The sequence below is a fragment of the Rhineura floridana genome, chromosome 11, assembly GCF_030035675.1.
Source record: "Rhineura floridana isolate rRhiFlo1 chromosome 11, rRhiFlo1.hap2, whole genome shotgun sequence".
Taxonomy (NCBI): domain Eukaryota; kingdom Metazoa; phylum Chordata; class Lepidosauria; order Squamata; family Rhineuridae; genus Rhineura; species Rhineura floridana.
The window spans coordinates 39,063,610-39,087,571 of record NC_084490.1 but is presented as its reverse complement, the minus strand read 5'-3'; the positions used below and the strand labels follow the sequence as shown (position 1 = coordinate 39,087,571).

At 45.9% G+C, this 23,962-nt stretch overlaps 2 protein-coding genes across 8 annotated transcripts in view; one reads left to right on the top strand and one right to left on the bottom strand.

Annotated features, from left to right (window-relative positions):
• Nucleotides 1–3,983: 3,983 nt before the first annotated feature.
• On the top strand, nt 3,984–15,745 carry EMC10 (ER membrane protein complex subunit 10). Of its 3 annotated transcripts, XM_061590257.1 has the most exons (8): nt 3,993–4,173; nt 7,915–7,981; nt 9,890–10,002; nt 10,557–10,661; nt 12,817–12,998; nt 14,235–14,328; nt 14,496–14,586; nt 15,573–15,745. In XM_061590257.1, exons 1-7 carry the CDS (start codon nt 4,039–4,041, stop codon nt 14,577–14,579), a joined length of 780 nt encoding a protein of 259 aa, XP_061446241.1. In that variant the 5' UTR covers nt 3,993–4,038; the 3' UTR covers nt 14,580–14,586; nt 15,573–15,745. The 3 variants fall into 3 exon arrangements, with proteins under 3 accessions (XP_061446242.1, XP_061446241.1, XP_061446240.1); XM_061590256.1 differs by lacking the exon at nt 14,496–14,586; XM_061590258.1 differs by lacking the exons at nt 10,557–10,661; nt 14,496–14,586 and having other exon boundaries at nt 3,984–4,173.
• A 5,608-nt stretch (nt 15,746–21,353) lies between these two features.
• Nucleotides 21,354–23,962, bottom strand: part of SYT3 (synaptotagmin 3) — a 46,485-nt gene continuing 43,876 nt past the window's right edge. For all 5 annotated transcript variants that reach the window (XM_061589769.1, XM_061589770.1, XM_061589766.1 and 2 more), the window contains one exon: nt 21,354–23,024. The gene's annotated coding sequence lies outside the window, so the exon portion shown is untranslated. The remainder of the gene's footprint in view (nt 23,025–23,962) is intronic.

Below are 23,962 nucleotides of genomic sequence, written 5' to 3'. Positions count from 1 at the left end.
ACATAAATAACTTAGATTAAAATGCCTCAGAGAAGAGAAAGGTTTTAACCTGGCGCCGAAAAGATAATAGTGTCGGCGCCAGGCGTACCTCCTCGGGGAGACTATTCCACAATTCAGGGGCCACCACTGAGAAGGCCCTAGATCTTGTTACTACCCTCCGGGCCTCCCTATGGGTCGGGACCCGGAGGAGGGCCTTCGTAGTAGACCGTAGTGTACGAGCCGGTTCATAACGGGAGAGGCGTTCCTGCAGGTATCGTGGTCCCACGCCGTATAAGGCTTTATAGGTTAAAACCAACACTTTGAATCTGGCCCGGTAGCATATTGGAAGCCAGTGCAGGCGAGCCAGAACAGGTGTTATATGCTCAGACCGCTTAGTTCTTGTTAGCAGTCTGGCCGCCGTATTTTGCACTAGCTGTAGCTTCCGAACTGTCTTCAGAGGTAGCCCTACGTAGAGCGCGTTGCAGTAGTCCAAACGTGAGGTTACCAGAGCATGAACCACTGATGTAAGGTCCTCCTTAGTCAGATAGGGACGTAGCTGGGCTACCAACCGAAGTTGGTAGAACGCATTCCGTGCCACCGAGGCTACATGGGCCTCGAGTGATAGGGAAGAGTCTAAAACGACTCCCAAACTACGAACCTGATCCTTTAGGGGGAGTGTAACCCCGTCCAGGACAGGGTATGTATCCACCATCTGACCAGAGAAACCATCCACCAGCAGCATCTCAGTCTTATCAGGATTGAGTCTCAGTTTGTTAGTTCTCATCCAGTCCATTGTCGCGTTCAGACAACGGTTCAGCACATCGACCGCCTCACCTGAAGATGAAAAGGAGAAGTAGAGCTGCGTGTCATCAGCGTACCGATGACAACGCACTCCAAAACTCCGGATGACTGCACCCAACGGCTTCATATAGATATTAAAAAGCATGGGAGACAAGACCGAACCCTGCGGGACCCCATATTGGAGAACCCACGGGGTTGAGCAATGTTCCCCAAGTATTATCTTCTGGAGACGGCCCGCCAAGTAGGAGCGGAACCACTGCCAAGCAGTGCCTCCAACACCCAACTCCGCAAGTCTCTCCAGAAGGATACCATGGTCGATGGTATCAAAAGCCGCTGAGAGATCAAGGAGAATCAACAGAGTTACACTCCCTCTGTCTCTCTCCCGATATAGGTCATCACACAGGGCGACCAAGGCCGTCTCAGTGCCAAAACCAGGTCTGAAACCCGACTGAAATGGATCTAGATAATCAGTTTCATCCAATAGCACCTGGAGCTGGTCAGCAACCACTCGTTCCAAGACCTTGCCCAAGAATGGAACATTTGCCACTGGTCTATAGTTGTTAAAGTCCTCTGGGTCCAAGGAAGGTTTTTTCAGGAGTGGTCTCACCGCCGCTTCTTTCAGACAGCCAGGGACCACTCCCTCTCGTAAAGAGGCATTTATCACTTCCTTGGCCCAGCCAGCTGTTCCATCCTTGCTAGTTTTTATAAGCCAAGAGGGGCAAGGATCAAGTACCGAAGTGGTTGCACGTACCTGTCCAAGCACCTTGTCCACGTCCTCGAACTGAACCGACTGAAACTCATCCAACAAAACATGACTAGACTGTGTTCCAGACACCTCATTAGGACTGTCATAAAATGGGAATCTAGGTCCCGACGAATGCATAAGATCTTATGCTGGAAGTGCTTAGCAAACTCATTACAGCGGGCTACCGATGTATCTACCATGTCCTGTGGGCCAGAGTGGAGTAGCCCTCGGACAACTCTAAAAAGCTCCGCTGGGCGGGAGGGAGATGACTTAATAGTGGCGGCGAAATGTTGTTTCTTCGCCACCCTCACCGCACCTACATACCGCTTGGTAGAAGCACAAACCAGCGCATAATTGCATTCGTCAGGAGTTCGTCTCCAACTCCGCTCAAGCCGTCTCCTATCTTGCTTCATCGCTCTTAGCTCCGCAGTATACTAAGGAGCTGTATGAGCTCTACAAAGGAGAGGGCGCGCAGGAGCGATCGTGTCCAGTTATCTGAATTTGCATTGGGGGGGGAGTTTACACACACCATAGCTAATTGTTCTGCTCCCCCAAATGTTTTTACAAAAAAAAATTAATTACAGAAAAAAATTCTGCCCTACTTTTTTGTGTCCCCCCCCCCCGAATTTTTAGGCTGACTACAGGCCTGACACACACCTAGCAGCACCTGTTGCAACAGGAACAAGGTTAGAGGAGACAGCTTGCTTCCCTCTAGCCCTACGGACCTCGTAGGCTGCTTCCCACTAACAGAGATGCTGGGAAAAATAGAGGTTAAAAGGCTGAGGGTTCTGCAAGTCAGTAGAGGAGGGAAGTTCCATATCCATTTTCAATAAAAATTTATACATTTTTGCAATTATACATTCATCATTTGTACACAAACCTATTTCAAAATCAGATTTATTTATTTCAAACCCATACATTTTCTTATCCATTTTGTATCTTTCTAACAATTGCAAATAGGCAAACCATTGAGAACTATATCCTTCCTTTATTAGTTGTTCTCTCTCTTTCATTATATATTCTCCATGCACATTTTCTAATAGTTCTTGGTAAGTTAACCATTTCTCTTTTCCAGCCATTTCTCTTCTATAAAATGCTTCTTGACTTGAAACACATAATGGTATTTTCGAAAAAAACCTTGTTTTGTATTTATTCCATATTTTCAACAAAGGACGTCTTATAAAATGATTATTAAATTCCACATTAACTTTTACTTTATCATATCATAAATATGCATGCCATCCCCACTTCAGGTTGTGACCCTCCAAATCCAATAATCTTTTGTTCCTCAATACAATCCATTCCTTTATCCAGACTAAGCAACAAGCAGCAAAATGAAGTCTCAAATTTGGTAATCCCAGTCCTCCTCTTTCTTTGGTGTCTCGTAATAATTTAAATTTAACTCTTGGTTTTTTCCCCTGCCAAACAAATTTAGAAATATCTTTTTGCCATTGTTTAAAAGGTAAATCAGAGGATATGACAGGTATTGTTTGAAATAGAAACATCATTCTCGGCAATACATTCATTTTTATTACAGATATGCTACCCATTAATGACAACTGTAATTTATCCCATTTTAACAAATCTTTCTTAATCTCTGTCCATAATTTTTCATAATTATTATGAAACAACTTTGAATTTTTATTTGTCATAATAATACCTAAATGTTTCACCTTTTTGTCTATTTTAAAATCTGTCTTCTCCATTAACTCCTTTTGATCCGTTAAAGATAAATTCTTCACCAACATCTTTGTTTTTTGGTTATCGATCTTAAATCCTGCTAATGGTCCATATTCTTTTAATTTATCCATCAATACTTTAATTCCTTCCAAGGGATTTTCTAATACAATTATCAAGTCGTCAGCAAATGCTCTCAGTTTATATTTTTCTTTTTTTATCTTTATTCCCGAAATCCTTTTGTCTTGCCTGATGTCTCTAAGCAGCACTTCTAGAACCAAAATAAATAAAAGAGGGGACAGTGGACATCCCTGTCTTGTACCCTTTTGTATTTCACATGAGTCCGTTAAATCCCCATTAACAATTATCTGTGCCTTCTGTGATGTATAAATCGATCTGATCCATTTTATAAAATTATCAAAATTGGAGGTAAATTCTGAGTGCAAGAACACCCTCTCCATTTGCGATTTCTGTCAACTGGTATTCAGAAGCATACAGCCCCTGAGTGCTTGGAGAACAATGGGGCCAATACCGTAGCCTGAGGTTCACACATTTATTGAAAGACTTTTTTCCCCTTGTCCGCCCATGGGACCAGCATCCGTCTGACAGCTTCTCTCTTTTAGAGCTGAACTTCAAACCGGCTGCAAACAGCTAAAGACGCAACGAAGGGAGGCGGCAGAGTCTACTATTTGCAGCGCGCACTTTTAGTCTTTGCTTGAGCCAAACCGCAGGCGTCCGTGATTGGCTGATTTTGCTCTACTGCGCCTCCTCATGCCTACCCCATACTGCCTTGCGGCCTCCTCCGCTCCCCCGTCACGTGACTTGGGAAGGGAGTAATGGCTGCTATGGGGGCTGTTGAAAGGCCCTCCCGCCTCTCCCTCCCAATTTTCTCCGTCCTCCTTCTCCTGTTATCGCTGTTCCTTGCCCAGGCCGCTGGAGTCAACAGCTGCCGGGGAGAGTTGGGCCTCAGGGTGAGTTGCGCGGGGCGGCTGATTAATATGCATGAGCGCCGAGCTGGGATTGGGTGTCAGGAGACCGGCTGATCAATATTAAAGACAGTAAGAAGAGCCCGGCTGATCAGACCGAAGGCCTGTTTCTCACGGTAGCCGACTAGATAGTAGCACTAGAGAGTATTAAAGTAGTGCTGAGCATCACCGAGATGTGTGTTTGTTTTTGTGCACCTAGTACAGCCTTACCCTAATCAAGTCTTTTTAATGCTTCCTGTAATCCTTTAAAATGGTTAGGAAACCTGTGGTCCTCCAGATGGTGCTCCCATCACCTCTGACCATTGGGAGTGCTAGCTGGGGCTGGAGGGTCATAGGTTCCCCACTCCTGACTTAAAGATTATTTGTGAACACACACACCCCACCACCACTTTCTCTCCCATGAGTCCTGTGGCACCTGTTCTTCCTCCCATCTATTCTGTTTTCCTCACATAGAGCAGAAGAGGAGCTTTTGGGGGGTGGGGGAGGTAACTACCCTCACTGCCTCATGATGAATGGGGGTACTAGGGTTCAGATGTTCTATGGAACCAGGTGAAGTCCTCAAGGGTGTCATGTTAGTGACCGCAGGTTTTAGGCCTGATGGAGATTAGGGATTTCCGTTGCATTACAGGTATGAGTTTAACACTGCCAGTCTAGGAAGACTGATTCATCAATTGCTGTAGTTGTTATTGGTCACTGTACTTTCATATGCTTGAGCTTTGCATTGACATGGCAGAGACCAGTGGTTCCCAAACTTTTTCTCACTGCCACTTGAAAATTGTTGATGGTCTTGGCAGACCACTTCATAATTTTCTGCCTGTTATAGCAATTGTAATATGCTGTGCTAGATGCTGTATGATTTCTCATTGTATTTTTAGTGCTGCTTTTGTTTCTTACACTGTATTTTATTGTGACACCATTTGCATTCCATAGAATTCAAATTGCAATACAATAAAATACAAGTAATAAAAGCAAGAAAAGTACAATTAAAGATCTTTATTGTGACACCATTTGCATTCCATAGAATTCAAATTGCAATACAATAAAATACAAGTAATAAAAGAAGCAAGAAAAGTACAATTAAAGATCAATGTGAACATATAGAATAGAATCATAGAATAGTAGAGTTGGAAGGGGCCATCAAGTCCAACCCCCTGCGCAATGCAGGAATCCAAATCAAAGCAGTCCCGGCAGATGGCTGTCCAGCTGCCTCTTGAATGCCTCCAGTGTCGGAGAGCCCACTACCTCTCTAGGTAATTGATTCTATTGTCGTATGGCTCTAACAGTTAGGAAGTTTTTCCTGATGTCCAGTCGAAATCTGGCTTCCTGCAACTTGAGCCCATTCCGTGTCCTGCATTCTGGGACGACCGAGAAGAAATCCCTGCCCTCCTCTATGTGACAACCTTTCATGCACTTGAAGAGTGCTATCATATCTCCCCTCAGTCTTCTCTTCTCCAGGCTAAACATGCCCAGTTCTTTCAGTCTCTCCTCATAGGGCTTGGTTTCCAGTCCCCTGATCATCCTTGTTACCCTCCTCTGAACCTGTTCCAGTTTGTCTGCATCCTTCTTACAAGTGCGAAGACCAGAACTGGACGCAGTATTCAAGATGAGGCCTAACCAGTGCTGAATAGAGGGGAACTAATACGCACGATTTGGAAACTATACTTCTGTTAATGCAGCCTAAAATAGCATTTGCCTTTTTTGCAGCCACATCACACTGTTGGCTCATATTCAGCTTGTCATCAATGACAATTCCAAGATCCTTCGCACATGTCGTATTGCTGAGCCAAGTATTCCCCATCTTATAGCTGTGCATTTGGTTTCTTTTTCCTAAGTGTAGAACTTTGCATTTATCCCTGTTGAGTTTCATTCTGTTGTTTTCAGCACAATGCTCCAGCCTATCAAGGTCCCTTTGAATTTTGTTTCTGTCTTCCATGGTATTAGCTATGCCCCCCCAATTTTGTATCATCTGCAAATTTGATAAGCATGCTCTGTACCTCCTCATCCAAGTCGTTAATAAAAATGCTGAAGAGCACTGGGCCCAGGACCGAGCCTTGTGGTACCCCACTCGTTACGTCTGCCCAGTTTGAGAAGGAACCATTGATAAGCACTCTTTGAGTACGATTCTGGAGCCAACTGTGTATCCACCTGATAGTTGTTCCATCCAGCCCACATTTAGCTAGCTTGCTAATCAGAATATCATGGGGCACTTTGTGAAAAGCTTTTCTGAAGTTGAGGTATATTATGTCCACAGCATTCCCACAGTCTACAAGGGAGGTTACCCGGTCAAAAAATGAGATAAGATTAGTTTGGCAGGATTTGTTCTTCATACATCCATGTTGGCTCCTAGTAATCACTGCATTGTTTTCAAGGTGCTTACAGATTGACTGCTTCATAATCTGCTCCAGAGTTTTTCCAGGGATTGATGTTAGGCTGACTGGTCTGTAGTTCCCCGGTTCCTCCTTTCCCCTTTTTTGAAGATAAGGACAACATTAGCTCTCCTCCAGTCATCCGGCACTTCACCAGTCCTCCATGATTTCGCAAAGATAATAGACCGGTTCTGAGAGTTCTTCAGCTAGTTCCTTCAATACTCTAGGATGCAGTTTATCGGACCCTACCGATTTGAACTCGTTCAAAGTGATTAGGTATTCCTTGACCATTTGTCTATCAATCTCAAGGTCCAGTCCTGCCCCTTCTACTTCATGTTTCCTGGGAGGGTCACAGATCCTTTTTTGGAAGAAGACTGAGCCAAAGTAGGAATTGAGGACTTCTGCCTATTTTTTGTCATCTGTTATCATTTTGCCATCCTCATTGAGTAGCTGTGCCACCATTCTTTTCCTGTCTTTTACTATGGACATACCTGAAGAAAGCTTTTTTGTTGCTTTTAGCATCCCTTGCTAGCCTCAGCTCATTCTCAGCTTTAGCCTTCCTGACACCATCCCTGCAATTCTGTGATACCTGCCTGTTCTCTTCCTTTGTGGCCTGGCCTTTTTTCCACTTCCTGTCTGTGTCCTTTTTTGTTTTCAGGTCCTCTCTAAGCTTTTTGTGAAGCCACATTGGCTTCTTCTGTTGTTTCCCCCCTTTTTTCCTTGTTGGAATTGCTTGCCATTGCGCTTTTAGAATTTCCTTTTTTAGAAACTCCCACCCATCTGTAATACAGTCATGCCACAGACTGAAGCTCATGGACCACTGGTTGTCCGTGGTCCACAGTTTTGGAACCCCTGGCATAAATGTTTCTTCCTGCATTTCATACCCTTGCATCCCTTCTTGTTTTTCTCTCCAGTTGCATAGGTGCACCTGCTAGTTTTTCAGCTACCATTTTGTACATCTAATGCGGGCTCTAGTTCATGAAAACATATGCCACAATAAATCTGCTGGTCTTTAAGGTCTACATTATTTTGTTTTATTTATATGTTGTGAACCTTACTTTTTTCTGGTGTTGCCCACTGTGCTCACCATAAACAAAAGTACCAGTATCTTGTATTTGTTGTACACTACTAGCAAATCTGCAAGAGTCTGTTCCCGAGCAAAATAGGCAGTATGTTGGGAGCGAGAAGCTTTGGGTGTATTTTTACTTAATGGCAATTATTTATGTACATGTTGAGAAAATAGGTGCTGTACCTGTTTAATAGGCACACAAGGAGGATATGAGGCAGAATTGGGGAACAGTGGAGACAGAAACGAAAATAATGTTGGAATCAGTCTGTGATAGCCCTTTGTTGCTTGCAGCCAGGAGACGCCCGTGACTCTGAAGCCTGTGGACTGAACCTGCAGCTAGAGCATTCGTTTGAGCTTGGTGAGTATTTGGGTTGGGATGGACCAAGAGCGTGTGGAACATAGATAAACAATATGCCCAGAGTGAATGAGAGTATATACAGGGGTGAGTAGGCTCAGCCCCAATCCATGCACACGCAGTTAACTGTCTTCATGGAGCACATGCACATACAAGTGTATGGATGTAGGGATCTTTCTGTTCATTCAGGGACCCTGGACAAGTAGGGCTCCCAGTTGCTTGGGTAGCGTCCTATACATGTACATATCTGAGACTCACCCTGTTTATCTTATCTGAATAGGGGTTCGGTATTGCAGAACTATCACAAGATTCCTGGTCTGATGGTCTTGCTGGGTTCAGGAAGGGTGTGTTTTGTTCATTAATGGGGTTTTTCAAATTAACCTTAATTTGCATAAGTTAATATGCATCATGCTCTAGAGCAGCCTTTCCCAACCAGTGTGCCTCCAGATGTTGTTGGACCACAATTCCCATCTTTCCTGACCATTGGCAATGCTGGCTGAGGCTGATGGGAGTTGTGGTCCAACAACATCTGGAGGCACACTGGTTGGGAAAGGCTGCCCTAGAGAGTGATCTAATTTAGTATGTTTGGCTGCAATCCAATACATGTTTATTCAGAAGTTAGCTCCATTGGGTTCAATGGGGCTTACTCCCAGGTAAGTGTGTATTGGATTACAGTCTTTATTTTACTTGCACACATAGCTTAAAAGCATTGAAACTGCCAAGCTTGCCTAATGTATTTGCAGTTGGCATCCATTCATTGTTACTAAAGAACTTAACGAGACCGAAAATTTTCCATGAATAAATAAAACACCCCATGTCACTTATCTGTTTCTGTCATTGTGCCCCTCCTAGATACAGGCTTGGATTTTGTCTCTTTGGTGCATCGGAGACTGCCACAGGTGATGTGGCGTAGAGTGTAGTTTTCCCTAATGCCAGGTGTGAGGTAGAGGGGAAGAAGATGACTTGGGGGATGGCCTTTGCTCAGAGTTTGACTGATGGGGCTTGAGAAGGTCTTTTCCTTCAGGACATGGTCTCTAGTCTGTGAATGCTTATGAATAAATGACAAATGTCCTCTTCTCTGCTCTCTTGCAAAATTCTCACCCTTTGCCATTCCATTTTCACAAGCAGCACTGTCAGAGGAAAGCAGCACAGGTTTCCCTAGACTAGTTGAGAGGGAGGCAGCCCTTTCCCCGATACATAGGAATATAGGAAACTGCTTTATACTGAATCGACCATTAGTCCATCAGGCTCAGTATTGTATACACTAACTGGAAGCAGCTCTCCAGGGTTTCAGGCAGGGAGTCTCTCCCAGTCCTACCTGGAGATGCTGGGGGTTGAACCTGGGCTCTTCTGCATGCAAGGCAGCTGCTCCACCACTGAGCTGCAGCCTTTCCTCCAAGTAAGCTGTTGCAGGGAAAGGTGAAGTACAGCACCCCTGCTCCCAACTGGGGTAACAACTGCATTGGGGAAGGATAAAAAGAGGCTCTCTCCAGCCATCTAGCACACTTTCATACTCCTGCTTTTGCTCGAGGCTTTTTGATTACACTGTTTTACTATGCTACCTTCCAAAAACAGAAGTTCCCTTAAAAAAATATTAAAACAAAAGCCTTCTGTAACATCTTGTTTGAGCCCTCAGCGGTGTTTGCCTGCATTATCCTCTGGTGACCAGATTGTGTAGGTAGCAAAGTAAAGGGCTGGGCTGGGCGTGTCTTGATTGTTGTGTGCATTCCAACTCTGAGAAAGGGGGCAGGGGATGTGTAGGTCCAGTGGATTTCTAAAGGGAGATGAAGCGGGAGCCAGGACTCTTGGAATCTTCAGGAGGAAACTTGGGCCTTGCTGGTTAGATGGTATGCAAAGAGTGAAAAGTAGGACCGTGATACAGGACTCTCCTGGGTTTTCCGTCTCCTGCAGATGACAGCATCAGATTCAAAAAGCGGGGCACCCTCCTGTGGAACGTGGGCCCTGACCCCAGCCTCTCGCTAAGCCAGAAGCAATTAACTGAGGAGGAACGCAACAAACTTAGGGTGAGTGTGGGTGCAAAGGAAGAAGTCTTGCCTTTGCAGGGAAAAGCAGTCTCTGCTAGCTGAGGAAAGGGTGCATTTTGGAAGAGTCATGGACGGAAGGGGGGCTTTAGTACATCTAGGGCAGGAGTCCTGTGCCCAGGTGAGGGTGCTGGGCTTGTAATGTATGCTGTTTGCCATTCACCTACCAGCTACTAGCAGGGTGGTGTGTATGTGGTGAATGCGTCTCTAAAACACAGAATTGTAGCATCCTAATATTTCATTAACAAAAAACAAACAAACCCACAGAGCAAGTTTCTAGCTCTCCTGATGGAAGATAGAAGCTTGGAAATACTTCTCTTCCTCTCTGTTATTTTGTTCTATTTTCTTTAAAAGGATCCAGATGATTTTATTATCTACATCCTGAAAGCAAAATAAGCTAAGCCAACATATTTTGGGACCATTGAATTTTGATTTGTGCAGCCTTGGATATAACACCTTTAACTGGGATGGGGTTAGGGGAAGTTGGGCAAAGGGTTCCTCTGTTCTACCTGTGTGTCTTTTTCCACAAACCCCAGGAGGTGGCAACAGAGGGTGGACTGTACCGTGTGCGGATCCCGCGACGGCCCCTGGGCAGCACTGAGGAGAGTGGAACTGAATATGTCACCTCTTTCGTCCGAGCAGTGAGTGCCACTTGTGGGGAAGCCTTATTTGTCCCCTGGCAGGGCCCCCACTTCACTGCCTTTGCAGATAGACCAACTTCTGTTTCCCTATACACCTGCTGGAATTACAGTCAGGTGGGGACACCATCTTAACAGCACTGCATTTGCCAAGTGTGGGATACATGGCAACTGTGGAATATCCTCCCTTCACAGATCTGAGTGGCACTGACCCTGATGGCCTTTCGGTGCTAGTAAAATCTCATTCTCAGCTGGGCACTAGTTGTGTAGCCTGCCCTCTCCGACTTGCTAATTGGCTGCATTTGATAATGAGTTGACTGTTTTATTGATTTTCTGTATGTGAGTTTTATGCTGTATTACGTGTTTATATTTCATATTTTATCCTGCTTTGGGATTATTTTTAATAAAGGGCTGGCTAAAAACTCCATAAATATCTATCGAGATGTGATAGGTTTGGAAAAGGTCAAAAGTACAGTCTCTCTCTTTTTTTTTTTTGAGGGGAAAAACCGAGAAATGTGAGGAAACATGGGCTTGGTTCCTAAGATGGGTTCTTAACTTAAAGAAGTTCACAGAATGAACGTTTTCTTGTTTCCTCCTCCCACCCCCTTGCAACCACTCAACCCTCCAGGGAAGCCTCTTGGGAGCACAGCTGATGGCAGGAGGTGACAGGAAACTTCCCTTTCATAAACCTGTTTTAAGATCCAAGCTATTGTCGCAGTTAAGTTCTTTTAACTTCTGTTAGGAATTTTTGGAAGTCGGCTTGTATCAGCTTAGAATATTTGTTCATCTATCGCAGTGTTGCCTACCCTGACTGGCAGTGGCTCACCATGGCCTCAGGTGGAGGTCTTTGACCCTTTCTCCATCACCTGCTATCAGAGATCCCTTTAACAGTAGATGTGAGGGGTCAAACCAGGGACCTTCTGAAGGTAGCGCTTGTGCTTTGAGTTATGGTTCTTCCCCGTTGAAATGGATGTAGTTAAAACAACCTGCCTAGCCTAGTGAAATAGAAAATGTTGAATTCTGGCTTGATCACGCCATTCCCCCAAGTCACTTAAAAATGTTCATTATTAGCATAACTTTGTTTGGATTCAGTAATAATTTTGTGGCAAAAAACTCTTTATTAGCTATCCAAAAGATTCCCTGCCCTTGTGTGAGCCTTATAAACCACCCTGTTAAGGCAGTACACCCTGACAGGTGGGTTAAAAATCTTCCTATATAAATAAAGCAGGGCCGAGGCACAAGAGTAGTTGGAACACCCAGAAGCAAAGCCATGCCTAACAGGTTTCATAAGCTATTCAATCACTAGAAATCACATTCAAGCCTCAGATCTGATGAAATAAAATCATAGTTTCTCTTCTTTGTGATATGGCTTGATAGATCTGATTCTATTTTTGTAAGCTCCTTTGGATCCATTTAGAATTTTATTTTATTTTTATTATTTGATTTATATCCCGCCCTTCCTCCCAGCAGGAAAAGCGAGATACAGACAATTAAACTAAGCTTCTTCCATCTTCTTCCCCTTCCCCCTCCTCCCATGGGATTCAATATGGTTCTGCAGGGTGGTTAGGCAGATGACCTCAAGCTCTTCAATTTAGTAACTTTGGCAAAAACACAAGAGTTAGGATTTCAGTGGTGGCATGCTCAATTGAGGCTGAGGCTGCAATCCAAACCACACTTAACTGAGGAGGAAGCCCCATTGAACAGTTAAGAACAAATTTGAGACCAAGAAAGGCTTAGGAGAAATTATAAATATTCAGTGGGAAAAGTAGGGTTGAAGAGTGCTAAAATGCTAACTCCCTACCAGATCAGTCCTACCACCAAAAGCTTGGCCTTGTGACGGTTCCCAAAGATACTAGGAGATTGTTGTGGCTCCAGAATAAAGGAGTTCCTTCCAGGTGGGCACAGCCACCAAGAACACATCACTTATGCACACTTGGATTTTGACCATTAGTATCGTCTCATCTTAAGAAACTGGCGGCATGTAGGAAGATGGTGGCCTAGTTCAAAGTGAGTCTGTCTTTGGACAGGGATTGTTGATTGTTGGCCCTGTTCATTCACACTTGGCTAAACTGAGGAAGGACAGCTTGTGGATGTTTGCCTTGGAGCAAAATGTAAAGATGGTCAATAACCTATCTGTCTGTTTTCTTCTTCCCTGCAGTGTTCAATGGTGGAATCTCATCTGTCAGACAGGCTGACTGTTCACACGGATGTCGCTGGCAACATCATTGGTCTCTCTATTGTCACTGTGCCTGGTTCCTGCCATGGAGCTGAGGTGGAGGACGTGGACCTGGAATTGTTCAATACCACTGTCCTTCTCCAGCAGCCCATACCAGCGGCTATGTGAGTTCTCTGTCTCCAGTTAGTTGAGGATGGCAGTGGGTTCTGGGACATCACATGGGATGTAGTTAACTTATGGAACTCACTGCCACAAGATGTGGTGATGGCCATTTACTTTTTAGTTTTAAAAGGAGACTGGATGCATCCGTGGAAGATGCCTCTGTCAATGGCTACTAGTCATGAAAGCATTAAATACTAGCTGCTGGGAAACAACAATGGAAGAGAGCTATTGCCTTCATGTCCTGCTCTTGAGCTCCCCAGAGTCAGCTATGGAAAATGGGATGGTGGACTGGATAGGCCTTTGGTCTGATCCAGCAGGGTTGCTCTTAAGTTCTTATCAGAGCTCAGTTGGTGGAGATGGATTGGGTGCTGAGGATTCTGTTGTGGAGGGGAATTGAACTGTTAAGTTGAAGCAGAGAAGCATTTTGATGTGAGGAAAAATAGCTGGTTTGTAGTGAGTGGGATGGGGTGTCAAGACTCCTGGGCTCCCTGCGTGAGGGGCTTCTGGAGCCAGACCTTACAAGTCATTCTGGACGGAGAGGAGGTTATTGTGAGTTAGATTAGGAAGCAGGAATCCTCCACCTGGAGTGGGAGCCGAGAGGCCATTCTCCTAGGTTGTCCAGAAAGGGACTGGCTGAAAGCCAAAAGTCCCAATTTCTTTGGGAAGATGAGAGGGAGAACTGTTGGGTGGCTTGCTGTCAGCAAGAGGAATGAATCCAAAACATGGGCTGTGATCCTAAACACACTTAACTTGGAAGTGGTAGGTTCGATTGAAGTCGGTGGAAGTTAACTTCCAAGTAAATAGATTTAGGATTGCAGTACAGATGTGAGGGCACTGGGAGGAGTTGTCAGATTTCAAGGAGTAGAATAAACTCAGAGCAGGAAGGAAGGAGGGAAGCACCGGAATGAAAACCTCAAAAAGGGGATGTTTGATTATGACAGGTGATGTACCCAATGTGTGTTAATAAATAGTCTTCGTCAGAGGTAAAATATTCTTGTCTTGTCTTGTCTATCAGTGAGAGAGATTGCAGGACTTCACTTAGAACATGATGAGTATTCTTCTTTTTTTTTGTCCACTAGGAAGACTGTGTAATAAAATCTGTTGGGCACATCCCAGGTTGCAATAAAATTCCACTTATTTTTAACAGCTGCACGAGGCTTTGCACCTCCCTCTCTCTCTTTCTTCTGACTTTGAGTTCTGTCTCTTTGTCACCGATGGCTGTTTGCTTTCTCCCCCAGCCCTGAGACGGCAGCGTTTATTGAACGCATGGAACAAGAACAGGCCCAGAAAGCCAAGAATCCGCAGGAACAGAAATCCTTCTTTGCCAAATATGTAAGTTGGGGGGGGGAGAGGAGGGGTGCAACTCTCTCCTTTTTTTCTCTCTCCCTGCCTTCCCAGTGCGAAAATGTAGAATCCGTGACTGAGCCTCCTGACTGCTGGGTGGGCGCTGGGAGATGCCTGCTCCCTGCTCTGATATATGTTCTCCCCAATCCCTGCAGTGGCATTTAATTCTGGGCGGAGCAGTGCTTCTCCTAGCAACCAGCTCTGCAACAGCCCCTCGGGAGCCGGGACGTCAGCCCTGAGCCAAAAGTAAAGCCACACACAGCTCATTTTGCTTCCATCTTCCTCTGCGCACCTTCAATTAGCTTGGATACTTTTCAGTGCTCCCCTTTCTCCACCCCACCTCCATCCCATTGGTAGGGGAAAAAACCCTTCTGTTCCTCCTCCCTTGAGCTTTTCCTATAAGTCTGTCTTTCTTGCATAGCCTCTATATCAGAGAGGGGGGAGACACTGGCTTTCCAGATAATAATGGACTCCAACTCCCATGAGCCCCACCCAGCTTAGCCAATGGTCAGGGATGATGGGGTTACAGTTTGAAAACATTTTGACCTTGGTACAGAGCAAGGTGGAGGGCCTTAAGGTGGCTGCACCCCCTCCCAGCCATTACCTGTGTGTTGATTGGCTCAATGGGCTAGCATGCAATTTTCTAGCTATGGGGCATCTAGGAGCAGCCAAAGCCTTTAAGAGCTTATCTTCCTCTTTTTTTTCCCTACCACCTGCCCTGCTTGAGGCAAAAACTCCACTCTTCTGCCCGTGGTTTGGTGAAAACTCTTGCTAAAAGAATGCCAGCTCATTTTGTGGAAATTGAGTCTGGCACTCCTTACCAGTTTTGTCCTGCCAGGTCCCCCCCCCCCCAAGCATGACAGAATCGGAAATCCCCCTTTCTGGTGGCAGGTCCTTCCTCCTTCATGGGCACAACTTCCTTTCCCTCCATTGGCTGTCACGGAGACAAGATCATTTGTAATCCCTGGTGATGGGAGTCTTGTGATTGGGATTTGGAGAAGGGACAATGTTTGTGTGCAGTTTTGGTGGGAGGGGTGGAGGAACACTTAACATGGAATAGAGTTTTGGTTTCAAGGAAACCTTCCTCCAGAGGCAGAGAGGCTGATGGGGAGGATCAGATCTTGTGGGGTGCTTGTTGCCATTGCCCAGAAGAATTCAGGGAAGGGGCAGATTGTTGCATAGAGGAAGAGCTTCTTTTCATCTGTAACCCCACCTCTCTTTTTCTCCTACAGTGGATGTATATTATCCCTATCGTCCTGTTCCTAATGATGTCTGGAGCACCTGATGGAGGGGGACAAGGAGGGGGCAATGGAGGCAGTGCTGGGGGAGGTGGGAGGTGAGGGCAGCTTGTTTTTCCTACATTAAGGGGAGAGGTCATGTAAATAAATATTACTAGAGGAAAATGGCACTTCTGGTTTTGACTTGTTGGGAAGCAGGGATAGTTTTGGGCTTGGATCAGTCATGAGATAAGAGAGCTGCTGGATTTGGAAGAAAAAAACTACTAGTTCCCACTTTCATCCCAGGGTGTATTAACTTCCAAATAACCACAACACAGTAGAAGTGGTCCTGTCTCCCTAAAGTGTCTGCTCTGCATCAAAGAGTTTCAAATTCTGCTTCCTGGATTCAGAATGGGAAATGGTTATGTGACCAAGACCTTTGGTTGAAATTGCCCATGATTCTAGACTTCCGTCTCCCCATAAATGAGGACTAGGAACCTGCTCATTTTTTTAAAAGGGAAAAAAAGTTTGAGGATGATATTAGGATGCCTCTGTTACAACCTGAGGAGAAACAGATGAAAACAGTGGGGACCTTTTAAAAGCTAAGAAAACAGTGGGCAGGAAAGAGGTGTATATGTAGAATTAATAAGCTACAGCTGGCTCTCCTGATAATATTGAAAACAAAGGCAACGACTGACAGTACACTCAAAATAACCTAGATACCATGTGCCGTAGCTCTATCTATGGAACTCTGTGTGTGTGTGTTTGCCAGTTTCCATCCTGACAAGGCACGGGATCGAGCCGTTAGCTGCTTTGTATTTTCTAGAGCAGGGGTTCTCAAGTTTTCTACTCCACCCCCAGATGCACTTGAGATGGTTGAAAGTTACCAAGTCACACCAGTCATATGGTGGTGCATGAGCAGAGCCAGTCATAAAATGGTAGCAGATGGAGGTAGAGTTTGGCATAATCAGCTGGCAATTACTGACATCACTTTCTACTGAGATATCTAATCCATTTTTTGGAACTTGCTAAATTCTTTGTCACAGTGTATTCCTTGTGGCAAGGAGTTCCACAGACCTTTCCTCACACCTAATTACAGGCATTTATTCTGTTGGTTTTGTGATTCAGCCTCCCCATTGTAGGCAGAATTTGCTGATCCAGAGGCTCTAAGTGGAGAAGGCTTTTTTCTTTTTCCCTTTCCACCACCACACATCAAAGTCTTTTTACCTAGCTCTTGTATTTGCTTCTCTCATTCTCATGTCACATTCAGCTTCTATCCTATCTTCTTCAACAAAATACCCTGCCAGTTTCTTCCACCCCTCGTCCCTGATCCTTTCACAGTCACTTCTTCCTTCTATAACAGCTTCCCTCTCTTATCCCCTTCCTATTCCCAGTTTGGTTGATTATAATAAATACTACTGCTACTACACTCATTACACTGACCTCTGCAAAAAGGTAGCCTTCTCTCCCCTTACTATTACTGTATTTACCTTCGATCTCACTTTCTAATTTCCTTCAGCACCTCCTCTGGTCCTTTCCTCTAAGAGGAGGGAGACATTTTTCTCCTCCCACCCAATTTATCTGTCTCCAGGCTGCTTTTACTCAGCATGCATGGAATTGCTGGTGCCAGCATTGCTGGTATGTTGGCATACCCTAAGGCCATGGCACAGCTAAGGGGTGGGGCAGGCAAGTGAGGCGCTGGGCAAGCTGTGGCACTGAAACCCACCTGGAAGTGGTTCCAAGCCCACTGGTGTGTCCCAGTTGGGAAACACTTGTTCTAGCAAAAGTTAAGAGGCAAGAGATGGGAACTACTCTCATTGACCTCGGATCCCAAATGATTCTTCTGCTGCTGCAGGACAGAACATGAAGAGTCCAGCCAAAGAGCCAGGAGCTTGCATCCTTGTTTGTATGGGTGGATGAGGCAGCAGCGAATGGAAACTGGCTCTAGGAGCTTACCTGGCCATCCATGTGGATGGGCTGTGGCTGTCCTGCTTAATTTCTATCGTGAGGCTTTTGTGTAGGTGTTCTTTGCTTCACCCAGCCTGGCTTTGGCAAGGGGCTGCTGGGAAGGAACCACTCCATTTGCTATGGGGAATCCTCCACTTTGCTGTTTACACTGACCCCTGCAAGGTAGCCTTCTGTCCCGTTCTGTCTGCAGTTTGGACAGCTCGATTCCATGCACACCATCATTAGCAGGGTAACAAATCAGCTCTGCAACGTTGCCCTCCCCCTTTAATCTTCCAGGCTGACCTACAGGAATGTAGTACCGGAAAGGACCCAGGGGACAGATCAGTCTGACCTATTATTTTATCCATCCCCACTAAGCAGTTGTCAATAAGCCTGCTTCAAACGCTGCAGATAGGCCATTCAGTAGTCACCCACCCCTTTTCCTGTGATGGATGGACAGAACATCCTGGGGAAAGCTTTTCAGATTCAATGATGGCGTTTGCCTTATTGGGAACTTCTCTTTCTCCCTTCTTGAGCCATACTGGATTGGGTGGGTAAATCTGCAGAAGGCTGGTGGGTGGAGTGTGTCACCGTGTTGTCTTGCACACTTTTAATGTTCTGGTCCCGCTAGGAATCTGCGTCCACAGAAAAGGGCAACAGCTATGGGCTAAGATGGCTGTAGCAGCTCACTGAAGCTAGAGCCACCTAAGAAGGTAGGGCAGAGAGCAGGGTGCGTCTACTCAGTTGCCCTGGAGTTCCTAATATTCCTGTGTAGTTGCTTTGTATTAGCTAGGAGTAGGGATGCAAGAGTACATTGGAGAGGCAGAGCATGACCCAGATAGTTGTTGGGGGATGAAGCATGAGCTACTCCCAGTTCTCAGTGGTTGCTGTGAACCATATGAACTTCAGCCTGGTTGGCCCTTCCTACCTGTTGCGACCCAGAACCCGGCTGCATGGATCCCCCGTTGTGGTGGTCCTGGCCGGTGTTCTTCCATGCTGCGTCCCTCAGAGTGTGGGGCACTCTTCACTGTTGTGGCCCAGCTTGGCTTGCTGTTGCTTCCTAGAGCCTCTGTTTCCGCAGTAACCACAAAGGAACAGAACCCGGGGAGTGGGGGCAATTCTAGAATGTGCAGCACAGGGAGGGAAATGCAGGAAGTCTTTGGCTTTGTAGGGGATGGTCTAATTGCGGGGTAAGACCAGAACACTTAGAACAGCAAGGACATTATGATTTAACATGGAACGGGGGGCGGGGAATGACAGCTTGGAGCCAGGACTTGTGGGTAGCCTAGTTCATGAAACAGACTGGGCTGGAGATAAGAGTGAGGGGTCAAGTATGTAAGAATTAGAAGCTGGGGGCCTTGTCCATTTAATGAGGACAGTAGGGTTTGCTGATACCCCCTAGGAAGGGCTCTGTGCCCCAACCCACGTCTTTGGACTGCCCCAACGATGTGCCTGCAATAAATTGAGGTGCTCCACTTTTGCCTATATTGTACAATTCATTCTGCTTCCAAGATGGAGGGCTGGGGCAGTTAAAGGAACAGGTGCATTAGAGAGAATGCTCTGGAGGAAAGCACTGATGCTATGCAGTCTCTTTGATACATGCATGTTTCAGCTGACAGTGCTTAGGTATCGAGCTTTTTTAACTAGCCACTGTATTTTCTTTACAGTTAACCAAATATAGACTCCCACCCCTAGCAAGGCCAAGACATTCAGGCTGCTGATTCTGCAGCTACTTCATTCGCTCTGATTTCTCTTCTGCATGTTGCAGACCCCTGCCCTCAATACAGACATCCAGCTACAGCAAGCACTTTTCCTCTGCTGCTGGTCTTATAGCTGTGGCGGATTCTGAGGATGTGCTGTACGCAGCAAGAGCTGTGAATAGGGAATGGAGGTGCTTGAAGGCATTACATTCCAAGGAAATTGCCTTACTCACATGAGCCATAAGTGATGCTGGTGTTTCAAAGGACAATGTGAAGAGTCCTGAATGTGAGTCTACTGGACCCTGCTCTGTTCTACTAAAAAGCCCCAGATCTCTGCTCATCAGCAAGCTTCTCCCTGCTGATCAAGTACATTCAGTTTCTCCCTAGGGGCATCTAAGAAGTGTTGTTCCCTTGGTCTAGTGGAGCCTCCAGCTTCCCTGCTGGGCCTCTACCCCTGGAACAAGACAAGGTCAAGGCCTGTACTGCCTCACCTCAGCACTGTTATTAATTTATATCTGAACTGAAGAGCCCCTATTGAGCTTGACTCCATAACATCATAGCACAGGCAGGGGCAGGCCTGGTTTACAAAGCCAGCTTTCATAAATAAGCCCCAAGAGTTACTAGCCTCCTGGGGGCTGGTAGAGGAACAGGGAGAGATCTTCCTCTGGCAATCAACTGTACGTCTGTGCTGAGCACCGGAAGGGCAGAGTGCTTTGTCTGTTGTCTGCTTGCTCACCCACAAATGATTCTCATGCTTCCTTTCGCTACCACGTTGGTGCTCAGATATACAACAACTCTGCTTAAAGGCCCAGTGCTGAGGAGGAACCTGAAGACCTTCCTAGGTTTCCGGGCACGCTTCTTGGGGCTTGATGGAGGTTGGACTCCAATAACTTCTGGAGGGCCACAGGTTCCCCACTTCCAATTTAACAACGCTGCCCTACTTCTCACCTGAGGCTGAGCACTACCCCAAGAGATTGGTGTTAGAAACTTGTCACTGAATTTTTAAAATGTGCTGTATGCAGAAAGCTAGTGTGTTGGGAGAGCTCTTCTTCCTGGTATCTATATTGAAGGAATCTTAACACAAAGGATTCAATCACATAATCCCCCACCTCCAGCGTGGTATTCAGTGCTAGTCCTTCTCAGAGTCGACCCATTCAAATTAATGAATTTAAATTAGTCATGTCCATTAACTTCAATGTGCCTCCGTTGAGCAGGATTAGCATTAAATACCACCCATTGTATTTGATAGCACAGCCCCCTTCCACACTAGGCTTATCATCTGTTTTAGGAGCTGGAACAGTGTTCTCCCAAGGGTCATGACCAGGGTGTAGTCCAGGGTCATGTGTGTATGGGTCATAGACCCTTACTTTTTGGGGAAGCAGGCTCCCTGTCTGCAAGCCAATCAGATATCAATGCACTTCCTCGTCCTTTCATGCTGGTTGGAGCTAATCAGAGGGAAAGGGGGTGGCAGTCACTGAGAAGACTCTTCTCAATAGCTAATGCATGCCTCCCAAACTAGGTAATCCCCTCTGCCTTGATGGAAAGGATGACTTCATTCCCCCATGGAGGTTTCAGCTATGTGAACTCTCAGTGATTGGCTAAGGGCTTTCATATAAAGTAGGCTTTCCACCACATCCGCAAGCATATTTTAAATCAGTGGGCATTAGTAAGGTAGATCAACCATACTAAGTGCATGCTAGAGTTTACAGTTTGCAGTGTGGTTCTTCTCAGACTGCCTGTCCATAGCCAGGGGTGGGGAATCTGGACCACCACACGTTGTATTCTGACTCCCATCAGTTCCAGCAAGTGTAACCCATGATCATGGTGGGAGCTATCGTCCCAATGACATTTGGAGGGTCACAGGCTTTCCCTCCCTGTGCTACAATGCCAGCCTGCGAAGTCTCCCTCCAAACAAGATTATTAAAGATACCATAGTGTCTCTCATGTAACATAGCCAATAGGTGGTCACCAAAATAGGCTCTCCAGCTGAGAGGCTTAAGTTGCCGCCTCTGCTCAGACAGGACATGGCCTGGTTTTATCTGAAAACCACCATGCAAATGTTTTTGACAGGGACAAGTCCAGAGCTACCTGGAATCCAGCCCCAGCCCCCCCCCATACGCTACTTTGATCTGTACTGATGCCCTACAGGTTGTGTTTTTATCCAGTTTTATTGATGTCACGGCTTCTTTAGCAGCAGCTTCAAGTTCCAAACCTATTGCAGAGAGAGAATACCTTCCGGCCCCCTCCCCTCCCCCACTTACACTGGGTGGGTGGTACCCGAGCAATGAGGGGAGGTATATGGCTTTTCCAAAAAAAGGGGGACAGAAGTTTAGGAAGCAGGGCTGTTTTTCTAGTTTGGTTCCCCCCCTCCTTTCATTTCACACACTTTTTATATTAAAAAAAAAAACCCAACCAACCATGAACAGGACAGAAGATCAAAAAACAGAGGACAAAGACAAAATGACAAACAGACGTGCGTTTGAAGGGGGGGCGCATAGAAGGAGAGTGAGGGGGGAAAACTTTTGACATTCCAAACAAGAAGAAAGGGGGGGGAGAGTCAGGAAAAGAGTGACACAAGCAGGATTTTCATTGGACAGAATTAGGACACCTGGGTTCTCTGAACAGGCACTCTCCCAGTTTAAATCTGGGAAACAGTCACCCTCCCCGACTGGGTGAAGGGCAACCATGCAAACCACAGAAGAACAAAATTAAACAAGGTTTAGGGAAGGAGGGGAAGAGGGACACTGTTACCCCCCTACACTTAACACACACGCACATACAGAGTCCAGAATCGGTTGACTATGTTGGAAGTTCAGGGAGGTCCAAATCCAGGTTAAACAAGGAGGAAATGTGGCCTCAAACGCTGTCCTTCATGGAGCCTTTAGATGACACAAGCCCTCCCCCAATGTTGCGTGGAGAGATGCTGTGGTCTTGCTCAATGCTGGGGAGAGGGGAGGCGAGGCGCAGGGAGACATGACTGGGAGGGCATACGCAACTCTCCGGGCAGTGGAGGGAGGGAAGTAAAGTCTCCCAGTCTCCCTCCTCTGCTTCGGTTAGAGGTCAGTGCAGATTGGAGCAAAGGGCCCGGCCTGCATCCTGGCAAAATGAAGGACCCGCCCCCTCATAGGGCAGCAGAAAGAACATTCCCAATCCTACCAATAAGTAAAAGAGAGAGACCTTAAAAAAACCCAACTCATTCCCCAGCACAGGGTAAACAGTCATTTTGTCCTAAATTCATAGCTGGAAGGAGAGCTAAATCCCATATATGGGATGGGGGAAAGAGGAGAGGGGAGAAAGTTAAATCTGGGAGTCAGTTAAAGATCCCCCCCCCGTGGCTTTTGATGTCAGAACTCCAATAGAGCAGTCGCCTCCCCAACATGTGCGTTTTGTGAACACCTACTGAATTTCTGCCTGTCCTCCAGCTTATTAAAGATACAGAACCTCAGTCAGAACAGAAAGGTGACCCGCCTAAGCTCCAACTTGACCATTCTATCATAATAAAGACTCCAAAACATGCTTGTCACCAATGGTCACTGCTCCCCTACCCCCACCAGGTAAAAAGGGACTAGGGAAAAGGGGGAGTGTCTTTCCATTCTAGACACCCAATGTGAACCCTCCCTGCATGAAAAATGCTCCTTGGTGGCTGCCTTTATGGCTTTGGAAAGAAAAATGCAACAGGCAGCGACTTCCTGGGGGATTGAGGAAGGGCAGAATCTTGCCTCCCACCCTCAGATGGCCCCCCGCCGGCAGTTCCTGTAGGGTGGGGCAGAGGAAACAACCGTCCAGAAAGTTCTGAGGCTCAGCGCACAACACTGGATCCCTAAAAGAAGGAAACAAAAAGTGATGTCAACATAAGAACATAAGAAGAGCCCTGCTGGATCAGGCCAGTGGCCCATCTAGTCCAATGTCCTGTTCTCACAGTGGCCAACCTGATGCCCATGGGAAGCCCACAAGCAGGACCTGAGTACAACAGCATTCTCCCCTCCTGCGGTTTCCAGCATTGGGCATTCAGAAGTATACTGTCTCCGGCTGAGGAGGCAAAGCTTAGTCATCATGGCTAGTAGCCGCTGCTAGCCTTATCCTCCATGAATTTGTCTGATCCCCTTTTGAAGCCTCCTGTTTCTTTGTCTCTCCCACTTCCTCCCTCCCCAAATGCCAGCTTTTGGGTTAAAAACCCTTGAGATCACATGTTTTGGCCCCGGAAGGCACAACAGGCACAATATATCAGCAGCACGCTTCTAACTGAGGTTGGTCATTACTGGAAGAGAGACAAAAGGAGTCATCCCTCCTGAAAAGCAGCTTTTGGGATAGGATGGAACAGGGAATCAGTGTAGCTATTAGGAATGGGGAACCTGTGGCCCTCTAGCTGGTGATAGACTGCAGTTCCCATCATCCTTGAGCATTGGCCATGATTGCTGGGGGTAACAGGAACTGGAGTCCAGTTACATCTGGAGGGCCACAGCCTCCCCATTTCTACTTTAAACAGTGATATTACACATTTTATTTATTTAATGGAATTTGTATGCCACTTAATTATAAAAAAACAAATTACAAAAAGCCTCTGAGCAGTTTTATTTAACTATTTGGTTTGTTTTATATGTTTATTTTAAATTTTTATAAAATATTTTTTTATAAACAGGGTGATAAAAGTAAAAAAATTCTACAAATCTAATATAAACATAACCCACAATATAATGAAATTAAGAGGAATAAAACCATTCAACCAGAGAAAAATACCATAATCAAGCACCTTACCCA

What these genes read in the sequence shown, in the direction of transcription:
- EMC10 (XM_061590256.1), top strand. Translation starts at nt 4,039, where the DNA reads ATGGCTGCTATGGGGGCTGTTGAAAGGCCCTCCCGCCTCTCCCTCCCA. An exon ending in AGAGCATTCGTTTGAGCTTG is followed by an intron (nt 7,982 to 9,889) that starts GTGAGTATTTGG and finishes CGTCTCCTGCAG; the next exon opens with ATGACAGCATCAGATTCAAA. An exon ending in AATCCTTCTTTGCCAAATAT is followed by an intron (nt 14,329 to 15,572) that starts GTAAGTTGGGGG and finishes TTTCTCCTACAG; the next exon opens with TGGATGTATATTATCCCTAT.